The 20,826-nt window shown below is 35.1% G+C and overlaps 1 protein-coding gene across 1 annotated transcript in view; it reads right to left on the bottom strand.

Moving 5' to 3' along the window:
• Positions 1-19,577, bottom strand: part of LOC127790969 (protein C2-DOMAIN ABA-RELATED 4-like) — a 74,074-nt gene extending 54,497 nt beyond the window's left edge. The window contains exon 1 of the mRNA XM_052320707.1: positions 19,383-19,577. Within this exon, the coding sequence (XP_052176667.1) occupies positions 19,383-19,493 (111 nt within the window). The 5' untranslated portion in view covers positions 19,494-19,577. The remainder of the gene's footprint in view (positions 1-19,382) is intronic.
• Positions 19,578-20,826: the final 1,249 nt, after the last annotated feature.

The raw sequence follows: 20,826 nt of genomic DNA, 5'->3' as shown, positions 1-20,826 counted from the left end.
CTAGGGAATTGGAACTAGGAACATCTAAAAGGTCTGGAAATAATTTGCTTGTAAAGAGTAAGATTGAGAAAAAATCTTTTACCAGTAACAATGATCACACTAATGGGTCAGGGCAAAAAGGAAAGAAAAAAGGACAAGAAGGGTAAACAAAAATGGAAGTGGTATCACTGTGGAAAAGAGGGTCACATTAAGAAGTATTGCTATGATTATATTAAGAAACAAAAACAGGGGGGAAATACAAATGTAAATGCAGGAACCTCTAACTGTTTAGCTGAAGTACTTAATGTCTCTTGTTTATCTGCTGAACATGAATGGGCAATGGATTATGGTTACTCTTTTCATATGTGCCCAAATAGAAAATGGTTTCAAAATTTTAATCAGAGGGAAATTGGTATTGTATACATGGGTAATAATCAGTTATGTAGTGTCCAAGGAATAGGTAGCATATCTTTAAAATTGCATGACAATAAAATCAAAATTTTAACTGATGTAAGGTATGTACCAGGATTAAAAAGAAATCTAATATCTCTTGGCACACTTGATGAGTTAGGCTATTCATATAGAGCTGAAAATGGTTTCCTGCATGTTTTTAAAGATGATAATCTAATTTTGTCTGGTACTAAGAAAAATGGCTTGTACATTTTAAATGGTTGTTACTCTTCCCTTGTTAACATGCATTCTGCCTACATAGCTAATACTGATAAGACAGATCTATGGCACCTGAGACTTAGCCATATGAGCCTGAAAGGTCTTCAGGCACTGTCAAACCAGTGCTACCTTGGAACAGTGCCTGTTGGGTCCCTCGACTTTTGTGAACCATGTGTTCTAGGAAGCAACACAGGCTGAGTTTACATAAGGGAACTCACCTGGCGAAAGCATGCCTGGAATATCTTCATGCTAACCTATGGGGGCCTTCCCAGGTCCCTACTTTTAGTGGTAACAGGTATTTTCTATCTATTGTGGATGATTTTACTCGAAAGGTATGGGTTTTTCTATTAAAATCAAAAGATCAAACCCTAGAGAAGTTTAAAACCTGGAAAACAATGGTAGAAAACCAAATAGATAGGAAAATCAAAACCCTTAGGACTGACAATGGCCTTGAGTTCTGCAGTAGAGCCTTTGACACTTTCTGTAATGACCATGGCATACTTAGACATAGAACAGTTAGGAACACTCCCCAACAAAATGGGGTAGCTGAACGAATGAATAGAACCTTACTTGAAAAGGTTAGGTGCCTACTTTTCACATCTAACATGTCTAAGTCATTTTGGGGTGAGGATCTATCTACTGCAGCCCATTTAGTGAACAGAAGTCCTTCTACTGTTTTAAATTTTAAATGCCTTGAGGAAAATTGGACTAGTAGGAAGCTAAATTTAAATTACTTAAGAGTATTTGGCTGTGAAGCCTATTCTCATAAGTCAGAAGGTAAACTTGAACCTAGGTCCATCAAATGTGTGCTTGTTGGGTACCAAGGGATATAGGTTATGGGATAAGGAATCTGTTGGAGTCAAAATCATAATCAGTAGAGATGTTATCTTTAATGAAAATGTTTTCCCTTGTAAGACCAACAACCTAAAAGAATCAAACTTTCAGCAAAACCTAGATGATTTTGTTATGTTAGGGGGGTCTCAAATTGAGGTGGAGCAACCAGCAGGAAGTAATGACCTGCCAGCTGCTCCAGCCTCACCAGAGCAAAATCAGCCAAATGATACCTTACCTATAGCCCATGATGAAAACACCTCTGATCATGATGATGATCAAGAGGAACAAAAGAATGAACCTGAGATTGAGGTGGAGCATCATAGCTTACCCCCAAGATCTCAGTGGCTACCAATTAACCCGCGATAGGAGCATAAGGGTTTCTTGACCCCCTGCAAGGTATGCTTACTCTGACCTAGTGTACTGTGCTTTAATTGCTGGAAATGAATTGAAGAGTAGTGAGCCAACCTCATATGAGGAAGCTATTAGCTTCAAAGACTGTGTTAAATGGCGTCAAGCCATGGATGAGGAAATGAACTCCCTTAAGGTAAATGGTACCTGGAAATTTGTCCAGAAACCACAAAAACAGAAATTGATCCAGTGCAAATGGCTGTTCAAATTAAATGAAGGTATGTCTACCAATGACCCCCTTAGATATAAATCAAGATTAGTTGCTAAGGGTTTTACACAAAGGGAAGGTATAGACTACAATGAAATTTTCTCACCAGTAGTAAAATTTAAGACCATTCGCATGATGCTTGCTGCTGTTGTTGTTGTTCAATTTGATTTAAAATTAGAACAATTAGATGTTAAAACAGCTTTCCTGCATGGTGATCTTGATGAATGTATTTATATGGTTCAGCCAACTGGTTATATTGATAAAAACACATCCTAAACATGTATGCTTACTGAAAAAATCTTTGTATGGATTAAAACAATCCCCAAGACAATGGTATAAAAAGTTTGATAGCTTTATACTAAGGATTGGTTTTCAAAGAAGTCAATATGATAACTGTTTTTACTTCATTATCTCTGGCATTCTTGTTTATCTACTATTGTATGTAGATGATATCCTGATAATTAGTAAGTCCAAAGAAAAAATTAGTGAATTAAAGTCAATGTTAAACACTAATTTTGATATGAAGGACCTAGGACCTGCTAGGAAAATTCTAGGAATGACAATAGAGAGAGAAAGAAGTAAATCAACCTTGAAAATTCATCAACATGACTATCTTATTAAGGCTGTTCAAAGATTTGGTATGCAAAATTGTAAAACTGTAGGAGTTCCCTTAGCTGGTCACTTCGCTTTATCTAAATCTCAATGTCCCACATCTAGTTCAGAATTAATTAAAATGGAAAAGATCCCCTATGCTAATGCTATCGGAACTGTTATGTATTCAATGATTAGTACTAGGCCAGACCTTGCATATTCAATATCTATGCTTAGTAGATATATGTCAAATCAGGGGAAACCTCATTGGGATGCATTGAAATATATGTTAAGGTATATTAATGGATCTATAGACATTGGCCTATGCTATAAAAGGAGATTTGATACTCTTGATCTTGTGGGATTTGTAGATTCTGACTTTGCAGGTGATAGGGATTCAAGGAAGTCAACAACTGCATGCTTTTTCACCTTAGGTGGAAACTGTATCAATTGGAAATTCAAACTTCAACCTCTGGTGGCTTTGTCCACCACCGAGGCTGAATATGTTGCTGTGACTGATGCCTTCAAGGAAGCTGTATGGCTTCAAGGATTAATCAAGGAGATCCACTTGCTCCAAAGCAAAGTGGTAGTTCTCTCATACAGTCAAAGTGCCATTCACCTATCCAAGAATCTGGTATACCATGAACGGACCAAGCATGTGGAAGTAAAGTATCACTATGTTAGAGATTTAATAGCTAATGGCACTATGAGTATTTTGAAGGTGCCTACAGAAGATAACCCAGCTGACATGGGAACAAAAGTTCTAACAGCAACCAAGTTCAAGCATTGCTTGAACTTGCTGCACATGGGAATTGGTTGATCTAATTAACCAGATCGATGAAGGTAAGGATTGTAGCATGCTGCACTTTTGTTAGAATTTCATAATCACTTTCTGTTTAGGCTTCAAGGTGGAGATTGTTGGCCGTGAAGCTCCAAACGATGTCGTTAGGAGTAAGCTGTTGGAGGGCCATGTGCAGTAACCACAACCTGCCATCTGGCAGCTGTTGGATGGCAGCACGTGGCAACCATTAGCTGCTCTTTGATGGTGCCCGGTTGCCTTTTATCTTACCTGCTCAATCTCTCTTGTCCGTTTTCCTTTTCTGTTGGAATATTTATCGTGCTTGCACGATCTGATCCCAGCCCTTCATCTGCACTTTATGAGGCTTGATCCCAGCCTTCCATCGTCGCTATTTATCTCCCCCTCGGGATATGGACTGATCAAACGTTTAAGACGAAAGAGACAAAATTATCAAAGAAAGAGAAAATAGGGTTTGAGAAGAGGGAGAGCCTTCGTCTCTAACCTAGGGTTTCTGGTTTGCTTCTCGTTTTTCCTTTTCATTCTCTGTAAATGATTGTATAGCTTGTTAAGTTATATGGTTCGATAGGGTTTTGCCTCTTAATCTGTATTAAGTGATTATTGGGCAAGTTTTGTTTCTCGAACCACTGTATGTACAGAGAGATTGAGAGGATTTCTGAGGGTGTATTCTTTGATTCGATCATTAGTGCAGTGAGCTCTCCATATCGGAGCTCAACGTGGATGTAATCCTATTTTGGGTGAACCATGGTAAAAAAAAATTGTCTGCTTTCGCTTTTCGTTTCTGTTTTCATTCTGTTTATGCATGAATGATTGTTAGGTTTCCTGTCTTCTGTTCATCGTGAGTCTGTGATTGAAACATATTTGGAAATACCCTAAGGTTTGTGTATCGATTCACAACAGATGTTGTATGGTTAGTCTATTTGCTTTAACTAATGGATGCTTTAACTAATGGATTATCCCCTTTATGGTGGGATTGTAGATATAGGCTTTTGAGTCCAACCATCTTAATTTTCTATATCGTTATCTTCTCATTGATTTTTGTGTTCATGTTCTTGATTTACTCGATTTGATCCTAATAAGTGGTATTAGAACTCTAGCTTGGTTGGGTTTGTTTGTGAGATTGCCATTGATTTATCATAAATCCCTGTGTGGGAAAAAATTGTAGAAAATTAAAAAAAAAATGGGGGGGGGGATGAGAATGAGAGAGATATGTTCGATTCAATTTACATAGGACTACCATGGTCCCTCGTTGATTTTGAAGTTGAGTCGTCATCCACCCACCGATCATCGTTTTTCTACTACCATGAGTCACCGGTCATTGTTAAGGGAGGAGGAGTTCGACCACCATTGTCATTGGAAAAGCCGATCAAATCTAAGGTAGAAGCACCACCTATTGATGTCATTATAGAACACCACAAGTTGTGCTAGAGTTGTCATCAACCATTGTTGAATCTCCATCACCGCCTAGGGAGGCATAAGTTGGAGAGACCCAATTGCCTAGAAAGAGACTGTTGGCTGTTGCAATCTAGTAGGAGATATGAAGAAGCCTAGGCCACCAATAAGTGAGATACTACCGCTATGAAGAAACACAATCACTAGAGACTACACATTGTTGTGATTATGTTAGTCTTAGCATCCTTAATATTGGATTTAGATAACATATAACAGTTATATTATGGGATTAATGATATAAATCTTACAAATATAATAAAATATATTTTCATATTTTAAGGTCATATCTTCATTCACACCTCTTTAATCTAATTATATGAATGAACTCTTAGATTTCTTGATAAATATATTATTCTTAAGTGTTAAGAATATGTGACAAGAACTTTTTGATTAAGGATTTCTTAAAGTGATTCTTAATACTTAGATTTCTCATAAGAGAGCTATGATTAATCAATTACGGACTGACATCTAGATTGTTACATTTGATTAGTATGAGATACTAATGATAAAAGATAGCAAGTCGCATGCCATAATCTATGAAATGAATATAGTAGACACGTGGATAGATGTTAGTTGAAAATCTACTAGATGTGACACAAGTGATAAATCACATGGCTAAGAGGATCTATGATCTGTCACTAGTTTCGATTGCATTACTGATCCTTAGACCAGAGAAAACACAATTGTCTTGTATGTTGGTGGCTGAGATTTGTCATTGCTAAGAACCACTCGATATCCACGATGGGAGATAAACTGTGTGGTCTTTTTCCAGTAACGTATGGAGGCATGTGATTGCTAATGGGATCCATTGACCTCCGCGCGTGAGGTCAACATCTTATGCGATCAGTGGTGATTGTGATTATATAAACCTCTGGCCAAGGTGCACATGATTGGAAAGGTGTTCCAATGTCGAAAAGAGTTTCGACGTGTCATTTCGATCACACCACGCTAGATATTAGCATAGCTATTGAGTTAGTAAGTTTGATGAATCCATGACTCTTATTCGATTGGAATGTTAATCGATGGAGGGATTATATTACATGGGAATCGAAAGCCCAATTAGGTTCTCTTTGAAGTATGACTTCATTACTAGTATGATCGCCCTAACATAATGCTAGGTCACTCAGGATCTTTTGAGGTACATCGGAGAGATTGAGAGATCCTCATTATAGAACAAAGTATTTAGTCAACATCAAAGAGTTTGACATGACCCTGTTGCTCCTTAGTGGTGAACCTAGAAGGTCACACACATATCTGAGTATAGTAGTTAACTAAAGGATAAAAGCTATAATCATCAATAATAATGATTAATTACACCGTTCAGAGTAAATAGATCGAGTTTAAATTAATTGAAACAATTATCAATAGTTGATAAGCATGCCACTAAGAGTTAATAAGAGCATTGTTTTCATTATGAGATAGTGAAAGAGCCATTAAAAGTTAATAGCGAGCTTAGATGCGATTTGTGGAAATTGGGAATGAAGGAACGCAACCGGTCGACTAGCCTTGGAGGCGGTCAACTGGATCATGCTGAACCGGTTGACAAGTTAAGAACCAGTCGACCGATCCTTACCGATTCAATGCGAATCGATCGACTGTTTCTTGCAAACTATGGACCATTTCCAATAGTGAGAGTCGCGATTTGACACGATTTCTTTATCATTTCTACAACGAATTTCATGGGATGTGTGGAGGGAAAGGACAACGAAAGGACGGCATGCCTGGGGCACGCCTCTTATAGTGACTCGTTAAGGGGCCTAGAATTTATTAGAATTTAATTATGAATTTTAAAATTTTGGATTATGTGATGATGGCCAAATAAATAAATATGGAGTTATTTTTGGATTTAAGAAATAATAATTTATTAGGAATGGCATTATTGTAATTTTGGGAGTTATGTAATTAGGTGGAGTTTGGATATATGGGAAATATGGCCTAATATTTAAATGAGAATAATAAGGAGAAATTAATTTGCAATATGAAGGATTTAAAAATCCTATCGGCGTGAGGTTTAGGTCTTTGGGTGTCCAAGGTTTCCTTATATATATGGTTGTTAACTTTAGATTTACTCACGCCGCAGTTGAAACAAGGGGAAAAGGCTAGTAGCAGAGAAGGAGTTATTGTAAAAGGAGAGTTTTTGAGGGAAAGCTCTAAGGAATCAACGTAGAGAGTTATTGTAGCAGCTTTTTGATTTTATAGGCAAGTTTCTCCATCTTCCTTTCATTATGTTACGCAAGATCCTCTGTGGTTCTTCTCTGGGGTTTATATGAACCCTTCCATTCTTTTATTTTGTGGTGCAAAGGATTGTTCATGCATGTTCTTAATATACAGAGGGTCTTTGGAAATTCGTATGACGCTTCTATCATATTTTTCTATTCTTGAGGGCTCTGTAAGTTGAGCAATATATATTTATATGTGCTTATGTTCATGCGTAACAGTGGAGTAATATTTTGCAGAGGATTGGCTATGGGTTAAATCTTGATGATTCTTGAATTTTTAGCATTGAGCGAAGTCATGATTTATTCTTTATCGTTTGGGATTCTTCTCCTAAAACTTTCTTTCGGAATGGTGTAACTTATAGTGAGTTGATTGATATATATATCTATATATATAAGCACATGGTCAGTTGCAGAGAGTGCATTATTCCAAGTAGGCATGACCTGTGATTCAATCTATCCTTGTTTGATCCCATAACTCATCATTTGCTATTGGGTTTGATCATCCCCGAGTGTTATTTTGAGTGGTGCAGCCGTTACAGGTGAAGTTATATGCATATATATATATATATATATATATATAGGTGGCTGGAATTGCAGAGACGTGTTCTTCGTAAGGAACTTCAAATAATAAGCAAGGCATTGTAGCAATTGCACTGTAGCGCTATTACTGTAGCGATTGCATTGTAGCACTATTACTATAGCGATTGCACTGTAGCGCTAGTACTGTAGCACCGAATTTGATTTCAATTAATTTAATTATTTTAGTTATAATTTAATTATTCCTTCTTAACAAATTTTAAAATTAAATTTAAAATTGTTATTAATAAAGTTTAATGAGATTTAATGAACACTTGTAGTTCATAAATAATTTCTAAGTAAGTTTTATACATCTAGCTTATCCTTAATGTCATAAGACTTGAGATTAATTATATATCATTGAGATTTAATTAAATTAAATACTATTGGATCCATTACTCCAATTAAGATAATTATGTTATTGAGACAAGTGAGAAATATGACACATGCATTTACTTGAGATTATTTGAGTTTATGTGCATTCATGTTGTATGAGCATGGAGCATCAGATTACTTAGAGCACTTCATATGTGTGCTAGCACATATTTGAACATTTGGCATTTAAGGCGGCTTAGTTCGCGAAGGGATCCCATGAGCTCAGTTCTTTTGAGATTACCCACTATCGGTAGCGAGGGGCGACAGCCCTAGTAATACTATTGAGATGATAATTCTTTTCTGTTCGCTCCTAGATATGGAGTAGGGGTGTTTGACCCTAGTGAGTATTTGTTTGCTGGTTATGGTTGCAAGTTCAGCAACGGGCAGGTATGAGACTTCTTCTTATATATATGGGCCTTGGCCAGTTTTGCATACATACCTGCATGAGTGATGATAATTTATTCCACATCTATATGAGAACCTACGCAACCATACAAGATATTCTAATATATTAATTCCCTCAAATTGAGATAAGTTATCTGTCAATTTATGATCGGTTATCTATGAGTTGTGAGATGAGTCAATCTCGATGGGTTCGACTTTTTTTTGTTTCATCTTTAAATTTTTTTTCATTGCTTATTACTTGCTGAGTCTTGTGACTCACCTTGTACTCTTCACCATTCTAAGTCATAGCGAGGTAGCTCTTGAGGCGGGTCCTAGTAGTAGCAATGGGGGACGCTAGCAGTGTGTATGTGGAGGCTACTCGATGCCTATAAGATTTCTGGGTCATGGTTGACTAGTTTAGAGATTGTCATATATTTTAATTTTAGCATTGAGAGATATTTCATTTAAGTTTACATTTTGTTGGTTGAGTTTCTCTTGCCTTGAGATGTGGCATAATTTAACAATTTTATTTCCAGTTTATGAGATCTAATTATTATTTTTGGTATGGGTTTTCTCTTATTAATTATTTTAGCATTTGGGGGTGCTACACCTCTCCTCTCCAGCCTTGTCTCCTCTCTTTCACTCCTAGTCATTTGTCCAAATTTGCGAGCGTTAAGGTTTTAGGGCTTAATATTTAATAGAATGAAATGAAGAATGCAAAGGGATTTTATTGCTCGCTAATTTTTCTAGCCTTCTCTCTCGGATGTTGCTTTCGTCTCCATTCTAGAGCCTTGAAATCCTCCTCCCTTGCTCCATTTTTATTCCATTGGTTCCTCCATTGCTAAAGTAGCAATCCAACCATATAGATAGTCCACATTGGTTTTTGAAATAATCCATCTGAACTCAAAAGTTTTCATCTCTTGCATTTAGCTTAGCTTGGCTAGCACATAGGCTAAATTAAAAGACTCATCCACTTCTTGGAGCATAGACCAACTAGAGGCCTCGTGCTTTCAAGGGTCGGATTAGTCATCCGATGAGCCGTTTGGGAGCTATCCAGTTAGCAAAGGTTGCTATTACGGGAGGACTTTCAATCTCTTCACCGACACGAAATTGCTAGTGAGGTATATGTTTCTAAACGCCCTATGGTATGATTTCGTTTTGTATGGCATATGGTCTTTAATTTGGCATGCCATGGTTACCTCTTAATTTGTGATGCTTAATTCTTCTAGAATTTTATTTTTGACTGATAACTCTTTTAATGTTATTTTTTTTATAAAAATTATTTGTATATGCTAAAAAAAAATAATCACAATGTCATAATTAATCTTACACAATTACTCACAATTCTATTATTATAAATTAATTAAAATAGCGAATATGAAACTTGCCCTTAAGTGCAGGAAAGTGACGCCACTTGATGATTTCGAGAGGGACAATTGAGAAAATGTATCCGTATAACCTTACTCAATTCCTAAGCCTAAACAAAATCCCAATTTATCTTCAAAGAAGTGCAAAAACTAATTAATTCATAGTCTAACGAAAACGTAATTCTTCTTTGAATAACAAAAGTAAATTAGTTTTCAATTTATTCTTGAATCATGAGAGCAAAATAATCACAAAAGAATTGGATTTTTTGTTCTTTTTATTTGTAAATACGATTTTTAATTGAATTTTGAAACATTATATTTATACTTCAAACTTTAAAAGTTAAAAATTATTTGCTTCTTGGAAACAACTATGACAAAAAATTGCCATAAATTCTTGGGAACAAGTTTTTTTTTAAGCAATCATAATATTTAAAATTTAATTTTTCATATACTTTGTACTGATCTACTTTTTCTATTATTTCTTCAAAAACTTTGAAAGTGAAAACAAGCAATCAAATAATATTACTTTCTACATATTTCCCAAATAATAAAATTCAAAAAAAAAATTCAATCAAACGAGTTTTAAGAAATTTTCTATGGAAGAAAAAATAAAAATAAAATAATATAATTTAATACAGTTATATTTTTCATTTTTTTCTCTATCTTTCTCTTTCAAATTATCATTTGTACTCACTTTTTACCACTTATGTAACGTAACGTTTGTTAAAATCAACAAAATAAATTTGGAATGCTCTTCTAAGACATGTAATAGTCAAGATAGAAATGTGAAGGATTTCAAAATTTTTATTAGATTATTTATTAAATATTTTAGAATATATTAAGGGACATATGGGTTATTTTTTCTTATTTGTAAGGTACAGAAAGGGGAGAGATAAATTTATCTAAAAAATCTTAAATAAAAAGTCACGTGATTTATTTTCTAAAAATTGACAAATAAATTTAACAAATACAATAAAAAATATTTTTGTGAGAAGTACTTTTTATATCTTATTTTTTTAATCCATATTTTGATTAACAAACACTATCTTAAAAATAAATTTAATATTTTAATTTTGAATTGATTGATAATAACAAAATCGTGTGTCATTCTTTAAGACTCATAGAAACACTGTGATGGTTTTATTTTTCATTTTGAAAATCTAATTTTTCGGGTAAAAAATTGACATCAAAAGAATTTTTAGTTAAAAATAAAATTATAAAAAAATTAAGTATCTAAATTATAAAATTTAAAAAATTATAGCCTAAATATAATAATGAGTTTAGATTCCCGAAGAGCAATTAATTTAGAACATAAAAGAACCTCTTTTCCCAGGCAGATTAATTTTAACTTAAAAAGAATTTACGTTCCAAACAATTCCTCCAAGAATTCTACCAGTCATTATCTCCAATCCAGCGAATAATTATTAACATAAAAATTCATTTATTAATTATTACTGTCTTTATAAATATATTTTAATAAAAGTTTATTAAACTGTTTTAAAATTTATAATTTAATAAATTTAACCCCTTTATATTTTTATTTTTGGCTGAGAACCCCCTGTGGATATTATTTTCTGGTTAAAAAACAACCACAATATCCTAATTAATCTTAACAGTTCCATACAATTATATTATTATAAATTAATTAAAAATAAAAATACCAAACTTGCTTATAAGTAGAGGAAAATAGCGATAATTGATAATTTGAAAGGGAAAATAAAAAAAAATATAACCACTGACTCTTATCAGCGTCTAAAAACAAAACAAAATTTCAATTTATCTTAAAAAAGTAAAAAAACCCATCAACCCATAGCCTTTGTGAAATCCAACTTATTTTTTAATCACATAAGCAAATTAGTCTCCAATTTATTTTTGAATCGTAGAAAAAAATTAATTTCTAAAAACTTGAATTTTTAATTAAATTTTCTTAGCTTTTTTTAATAATATAGTTTTTGTGTGAATTTTCAAACATATAATTCTTTGGATTTTCTTATTCTTTTTGAGGTCAACAAATACAATTTGTGATTGAATTTTCAAATACTATATTTATGCTTTTAATTTCAAAAGTTTAACATTACTTTGTTTCTTGAACACAAGTATAACCAAAAATTACTATAAACTGTTTTATAACGACAAAGTGTGTTTTAAGCAATCATAATATTTAAAAGTACTCATCTATTATTTCCATTAATTTTTAAAATCTTTTCAATTTTTTTTAAAACGAAAACAAACAATCAAATAATACTATTTTCTATTTTCAATTTTCAAAATAATAAAATTGAAAACAAAAAGTTGAGCAAATAAGCTAAAAGAAACTTTTTATGAATGAAATAACAAAAATAAAATAACATAATTTTTATAGGCTTACTTTTTTTTTTCTTTTTTTTTCTCTATTTTGTACTCTCACATTATAAATTGGTGCCACTTTCCTTCACTTAAATGTAAGTTTGATATTTTTATTTTTAATTGATTTATAATAATATAATTGTGTGTAATTGTTTAAGATTAATTGGGCATTATGGTTATTTTATTCCTGGCATGTAAATCTAATTTTTTAGGGTGAAATATGATGTCAAAGAAAGTTTTTGATCAAAAATAAAACTAGGGGAGAATTAAGTATTGTAAGGTGTAAACTTTGAGAGGGTTTAGTGGATTTTAGTCTTTATTTTTATTCACAATTTTATTATTTTACGTGCATGTGCATGGATGTGCGCACGCGCACACACATATTTTTGTAAAGAATAATGCTAGGAGTCAGTCATATGGTGCTTCCTTATTGGAGGAAGTTAAGGAGACCATGTACTATTTTCTTCTTTGTCTATCATCTCCTCTAACGAAAATGTAGCACATAATATTACTCTTTTATAAAAGACGTATTAGTTCATACAGGCAAGTACTTTTTTAGCACTAAGCACCCGGTGATTCATGGGGTCTTTGCCCCTTGTGAGCACCCTTTGCCTATAATTACCTTCTTGTAAATTCTATTATGTCAATGGCTTAACAAAGCAAGTTGTAAATTCTAGTGACTATCTTGTGGGCACTTTTTACATTGTGAGACTAACATGTCATGAGTTTGAATTGTCCGAACAACTTTGTTTTGTGCAAGCAAGAGTAAAATTGAATAAGAAATGACCACCCTTAATCCTGACGAGTATCATGCACTAAGAATGCCACTTTATACGTTATTATGTAGCCCCAAATTCACAAAAAGAGTAGGTTCCTTTATATGGCACTCGATATCAAGTAAGAATGTCAATAGTCCTACTTTCAAAATAACATGCCTATGGCCCCTCTGTTGTTGCCGAAATAAGTTGCCATCACTGCGTCTCCACTAGTTTTTGGTCATTGACATTGCTCACCCTTGAGATCCACCAATAGTCATCAGCGCTTTTTAGGCCAGTTCTAGTCCTCACCGGTCGGGGGAGCTAGATCCTGCTGCTACCAACTTACTGCCACAACCCTACTCCACACAATTGGCGAATCAAGTTGTTGGAGGGGAGTTTGGTCTAGCGCTCATCATCATCGTCTATCTTTGTCGAAGTCCACACTTGCACTCATTGATGGGGTTGCAATGACAACCTCTATACAATACCTCTCCATGATTGTGTGTCACCTCATTTGGATCTGGGGATTGATCTATTGGATCCACCTTTCCCAAGATTTAATATGGACAAATCTATGTTGGCTATTAAACTCCATCTAGGGATGTTATCCATTGTCGGTCTCAAGCCCGAATAAAAGAAGAGGGTTGTGTTAGGTAATCGACAACTAATGTAAAACCTAGTTGGATCCAAAACATGAACTCTAGACAAACTATGAAAAATCGTTGGGGTGTAACCTTTTATAGCGACATGCTACACTGTCCGTGTGTAGTGTCAAGTGAACTACGACCGCTGCATCGGCGCCCGGATGTAGTGACAAATGAGTAAGGGTCCTCGCATTTTCTTGGATAGATACAGGTAAAGAAGCTAGTCCAAAATCAAAGCCAAAATCAAAAATAAAATCAAAATTAAATTCAAAGTCAAAGCCAAAACCAAAATCAAAATCATAGATTAAGGATTGGGTCATGGAACATAGGAACATTAGGGGTGTGCATTTTTTCGGTTCAACCAAACCGACCAAACCGATCGGTTCGGTTCAGTTAATTAAGTAGCTAAAAACCTGTTCGGTTATATTTATAAAAAATTTTGGATATTTCGGTTAACCAAAATAACCGAATTCTCCTCCACCGCCCATTGTTTTTTCCTACCAATGGTTTACTGCCCACGGTTTCACCCTCCCCACCCCTACAGGCGGTTTACTGCCCACGGTTTCACCCCCCAACCCCCACAGGCCACACACACACACAAACTTTTCTCTCTCTCCCTCATGCCGCCCCCCCATGTGACCCCCTGACACTCTCTTCCAGAAAGTCTCTGGTTCCACCCACCCCCCAAACTTCTCTCTCCCTCTCCCTAAACCTCTTAGCCTCACGATGTCGAACTCCCCCATTCTCTCTCTCTCTCTCTCTCTCTCTCTCGCTCGCGCGCGCACGCGCGCGTGCCAATCGGTCCGTCGCCCCCTCACTCCAGCCTCACCACTTGTCCATCGCTTCCCTCCTGCCTGTGCAGTCTCTCAGTTCTCATTCTCAAGACCCCTCCCCTCTCTCTCTCTCTCTCTTGATCTTGATCTCATTATCACTACCTCACCTTCGTCGCCTCATGACCGTCGATCCCCTCCCGCCTGCTCACTATAGTCTCTTTATCTCTCTATCTTATGGCCACATGACAGTCAAAGATAAAGGGTCATTTGGGCCTCTGGCCCAGCGAAGGGCTGACCATTCGTCTTTGTCTTCGGCGTTTCGTTTCCGTCCTATGTAAAGGCCGACACCGCCCCAGCTGCATCTCTCTCCCTCCTATCATGCTCGCCCATTCGGTAAGTTTTAGTGAAGTTCGCTTATACCAGTTATTTCGGTTTCAATTTTTCAGTTAGTATATCCTATCGATTCGGTTCGGCTCGGTTAGTGGGCTATGATCGGTTCGGTTCGGTTGGTAAAAAAATTATCAGTTTGTTCGGTTATAACCGAATGCTCTCCCCTAAGGAACATTAATAGGCAAAGCTATGGAAGTGGTAGATGTGATGATTAGGAGAAAGATTAATATTATGTGCCTTCAAGAGACGAGATGGGTAGGGAAAAAAACAAAAACTTTATAAGAAACTAGATATAAAATATGGTACATAGGAAATGATCGAGCGAAAAATGGAGTGGGATTATTATGGATAAAAGCTTAGTAGATGAGGTAGTGGATGTAAAGAGAATAGGGGATAGGATTATTATGGTGAAGGTTAGTCTATGAAGAATGACTATGAATATCTTTAGTACATATGCACCATGAGTGAGGCTAGGTAAGGAGATAAAAATAAAATTCTGGGAGGACCTGGAGGGACTCATACAAATGATACCAAGAGAAGAGAAAGTGATTATAGGAGGTGACTTAAATGGTCATGTGGGTAGAGACAGAAATGACTATAGAGAGGTATATGGAGGGTATGGATGCAGGAAAATTAATAATGAGGATAAGTCTATTCTAGATTTTTCTATGGCATATGGGCTCATCATAACCAATACTAAGTTCAAAAAATGGGACAAACACTTAATCACATATAAAAATGTCACATCAAGCACCCAAATAGATTACTTCCTCATGAGATAAGAGGATCAGGTATGTTGGAATGTAATTAAGGTGATATCGATGGAGTGTTTAATTACTTAACATAGACTTTTGGTACTTGACGTCCAAGTAAGAAATTAGAAGAGAAAAAATCACATAAAACAAAATTCAAGAATTAGGTGGTGGGATTTAAAAGGGGAGAAACAATTAATCTTCAATGAAAATTAAGGGGTAGAAGGAAATGGAATGGAGAAGGACAGGCAAACCAAATGTGGAGGGAAATGGCTACTGCTCTAAGAAGCACGACAAAGGTAGTACTTTGAGAGACAAACGGTAAGGCCCCAAACCTTAAGGAGTCTTGTGGTGGAATGAAAAGGTACAATTGAAAATTAGAAATAAGAAAACTTGCTATAAGGCGGTATATTAGTGCAGCAATGAAGAAAATCTAAAAAATTATAAAGAAGTGAAAAATGTAGCAAAAGAGCTGTTAGTGAAGCAAGATCAAAAGCATATGAGAATTTATATAAATGACTTGATACAAATGATGGAGAAAGGGATATATATATATATATATATATAAAAATTAGCTAAAGTAAGAGAAAAAAAAAACAAGGGATCTAAACCAAGTGAAATGCATTAAATATGAAAACCAAAATGTATTAGTGAATGAGGGAGCGATTAAGGAGAGATGGAATGAGTATTTCACAAAATTATTCAATGATGGTGGGGATACAAGAGTTAGGTTGGGACATCTTAGTAACTCCGAATGAAATGTGAGCTATACATTTTATCGGCGCATAAGTTTAAAAGAAATAAGGCAAGTATTAAAAAAGATAAAAAATCATAAGGCGGTGAGACCAGATAATATACCAATAGAAGCATGGAAATACATGGGAGAAGAAGACATCCCCTAGTTAACGAAATTATTTAACGCGATCCTTAAATAAAAAAAGATGCCAGATGAGTAAAGGAAGAGTAATTTGGTTCCTATATACAAGAACAAAGGAGATGTTCAAAACTATGAAAATTACAGAGGAATTAAGTTAATGAGCCATACCATGAAACTCTGGGAGAGAGTAACAGAGTAGAGGCTCAAAAAAGAAACAAACGTCTCGAAAAATCAGTTTAGTCTTATGCCTGGTAAGTCAACAATGGAAGCTATGTACCTATTGAGGCGCCTAATGGAAGGTATCAGGATCATCGGAAGGACTTGCATATGGTGTTTATAGATCTAGAAAATGCCTATGATATGGTCCTTAGAGAAGTATTATAGAGGATTTTAGAGAAGAAATGAGTTTGAATAACCTATATACAAGCCCTTAAGGACATGTATCATAATGCAGAGATAAGGGTCAGAACATGCAAAAGGGATATTGAACCGTTTAAAATTACATTGGGATTGCATCAAGATTTTGCACTAAGTCCATACTTATTTTCTTTAGTAATGGATGAACTCACTAAACACATTCAGACAGAGGTGCCATGGTGTATGCTATTTGCAAATGACATAGTGTTGGTGGATCAAACAAAAGAGGGAGTGAACACTAAGCTTGAGTTGTGGAGAAACAATTTATAATATAAGGGATTTAAATTAAGTAGAAGGAAAACAAAATATATGGAATGTAAATTTAGTAAGAATGCAAAAGTAGACGATGCTATAATAAAATTGAAAAATCAAATCATACAAAGAATATACCATTTTTTATATTTGGGATCAGTGATTCAAAAAGATGGAGAAATGCACAAGGATGTCACGCATAGAATTAAGGCAGGTTGGCTAAAATGGAGAAATGCATCGAGAGTGTTATGTGATAGTAAATCCCATTAAAACTAAAAGGAAAATTCTATAGGACAGGACAGTTATAAGACCAGTTTTGTTGTATGCCTTATAATGTTGGACAGTTAAATACCAGCATGAGCAAAAGACGAGTGTAACGGAGATAAGAATGCTAAGATGAATGTGCGGCCATACAAGAAAATATAAAATTAGAAATGAAGTTAGTTAGAGTAGTGTCAATCGAGGAGAATATGATAGAGATTAGACTAAGATGATTTGGTCATGTGAGAAGAAGATCAATAGACTCTCCTGTAAGGAGAGTTGGTGAAATGAAACAATTAGTCAAAAAAAGAAATAGAGACAGATCCAAGAAGATTTTGGGAGAGATATTAAAATTTGATATGAAATGTATAAATCTAAATAAAAATATGACAAAAGATAAAAATATATAAAAATTTAGAATTCATGTAACCAACTCCACATAATGGGATAAAGGCTGGATATATTATTATAAATCTAAGTTAGCTATTGGATTTCATGTCCAACAGTTAGTTTTAAGGAAGCTCATGCTTATTGTGAGTTATTTGACTCTGCAAGTTTGTTTCCTTTTTCTCCAATATCAATCCCTATGTGTTCCTATATAAGCTATTAAGCAAAATGACTACTTTGTTATCAAGGCCTCTCACAGAGAACGGGTTGACCTTAAATAGTCTTTATCCATTCTTTTTAGGGATTTTAAATTTATATAAATAAATAATGTTATTTATCTAGATTGAAAATATATCTTCAGTCTAATTGACACATTTTCGTTAAAAAATAAAAAAATACAAGTGTGCAGATTTTCAATAAAAATATATTAACTAAATTAGGCATCCACCTCCGATCTAAATAAATAACAATACTGATACAAAATAGCGCCACTTCCTAGAGTATGGCCCATGGCTTTTAGATTGAATTTTACTTGGCTGAAGGGATTGCTTATTAGAATGTAAGGTACCTCCTCACTGGATGACTATGTTAATTATGTTACACGAAAACACCTCATAAGAGTCATTTTTTTATTTCAGAAACGTTTTCGAAATGTTTTCTATTCCCGTTTCGGACCCTATTTATGTTTATTTTTTTTAAAAGAACGTCCGTTTCCATGTTTTCATTTCCTATCGAAAACGTTTCCCATTTCGTTTCCGTGCAACATAGCTGGATGGTTGTCGACAATTCATTGGATTATGTGCCTTATAAGTTTAATTGAAGATATGGGTCTATATATTTTGTGATGTCTCAGTTTATGGTTGAACTACCAAAATTTGTTGCCTTTGAATTATTTTTCCTTTTGGTCTGTATCAAGATCGATTAAGTATTGTGGTTGTTGCATTTTGTTTTTTGGTAGATTCTTGGGGGGTTTGTTGCCCTCAAATTCTTTAATTTGTAATGTATATGACTAGCCAGCTGCGGTGTTAATATAATTTTACTTTGAAAAGAAAAATATGCACGTAATTTTATAGGAGTTGGCAATAAAAATTTTCATAATCCTTCCGGTTAAGTACAAATATGATTATCATATAATAAATAAATAAATAATAGAACTTTCTATCAAAAAAGAGTTTTGAGGGCATTTACGTCCACAACCATCATTCCATACATCATGAAGCAGTTAAAATCATGACATAATACAATTGCGGGCAGCTAAATAATAATCAACAAACAAAAGGAAATTAACCCAAAATAGCAGGAAGGAGAGAACGTCTTCTTTCCTGTTCGGTTGATACAAATTAAAAAGAAGGATATGTGCTCCCAGGGGAATCGTGGATTAACCTAGCTAGTTATCAAGAAGGGAATCAACAAATACAATTAAGCAATAAATAAATAAAGTATTAAGAGAGCAAGGCCTACAGGAAATGATTAGGTGAAGCAAATCAACCAGAGAGAAAGCAACCCAAAAAAAAGTAAAGAGCAAGATGATGAAAACAAAGGATCAAATTGCATAGAAAATGTCAACGCAGAATGAGAAGCAAAGAAACACAGGCAAAAAGCAATGTATGTAGGGAGAGCGGACATGGGAATCGCGCACGGCATACCTGTTTACCCATCTTGATAACGACATAGGGATCGCTGCTAGATACATCGCGCACGGCCAGGTTGACGCCGCACTTGACGTGAACTCTGAGGAGACCCAAGAAATTTTCCATTGCGGAGAAGCAGCAGTAACAGATTCTGGCTGGCCCAGTCAACCACCTCGACGATCTTCCCAATTTTATTTATTTATTCCTATTAATAATCTGTAAAAAAGAAAAACAAAAAAACATTATTCGCCTTCCCTTGCGCAGGTCATTGCGTTAACAAGTTCGTCCCACCCTTCATTCTTTATTAATTAACTTGCCTCGCATCAGAGAGAAACATTACATATGAGAGTGATAGAGAGAGAGAGAGAGAGAGAGAGATGATGGAAGGAACTTGGCGTTGGTTGCTGGGTGATACGTCTCTTATGTCTTGCCGGAGATTAGATGGATGGCCGGAGATTTCGGTAACGTGTCCTCAAATGTAAGGCGATACAATAGCTTATTTGTTCTTGCTTTCTTTCCTTCCCGCGAAAAGAGCGAATCATCTTACTAATTCTGTTTGTTTTCTATTGTCAAATCATTTCTGTTAACTTAGCTCTCCCTTTTTCAACGAGTATATGTTATAAAAATGTAACCAATTAAATCATCTAATCTCTTCAAAGAGGTGGGCGCAAGGCCAAAAAGGAAGAAGCCCATGGAAGCAGCCCGTCGAGGTCATTGAAAGACTTTCAAGGCGCAATTTTTAAGATTAAGAATGTACAAACGATCAATTTTGTTATTGAATCAATTGAAATTTAATAACCAAAAAATCAAATTACTGTACAAATACAAAACCCAATTGAACCAATTGAACAAACTAAAAAACCAAACAAACTGAAAATTGAAAAGCCAAACAAAAATTGTAAAAATTGAACTAACTGAATAAACTGAACAAACCCAAAAATAATCTAACAAACATAGCTAATTTTTGGCTTTATTGTCGTTGTCGGCCACCCAATTGGTCAGTGATTCAAATGATCAGAACTGATCATCAAATTCCCTTAACCGCAATCATATATCAAAAAATGAGTTTGATCCAACGGTTGATTTGTTATAGATCTAAAATTAATTTTATTATCAAAACTCATTTCTAAAAAAATGTTGTTGGCCATAGGGGTGTTCATGGTTCGCTTTGGCCGGTTTTAAACCGGTTTAAAATACCAAATCGCAAAGTCGGTTTTGTACCAAATCAAATCGATCGGTTTGGTTTGGTGCTGAAAATCGAACCGAACCAAACCGCAGTTTGCGGTTTGGTTCGGTTCGGTTTCCGCGGGTTCAAATGTTATCCATTTGGCGAAGATTCTGCTGAAGAATTACCTAGGGTTGGGTGACGGCAACTTGGACGAGCGGCTGTTAACGGAGTTGGAAGAAGTGGTAGGCGAGGCGCGGATGACTCCGGTGGACATCAACGAGGTCCTGATCA

This window comes from Diospyros lotus, chromosome 14, assembly GCF_014633365.1.
Source record: "Diospyros lotus cultivar Yz01 chromosome 14, ASM1463336v1, whole genome shotgun sequence".
Taxonomy (NCBI): Eukaryota; Viridiplantae; Streptophyta; class Magnoliopsida; order Ericales; family Ebenaceae; genus Diospyros; species Diospyros lotus.
The sequence above is the reverse complement of the archived record's forward strand: the minus strand, read 5'-3'. Positions and strand labels throughout refer to the sequence as shown.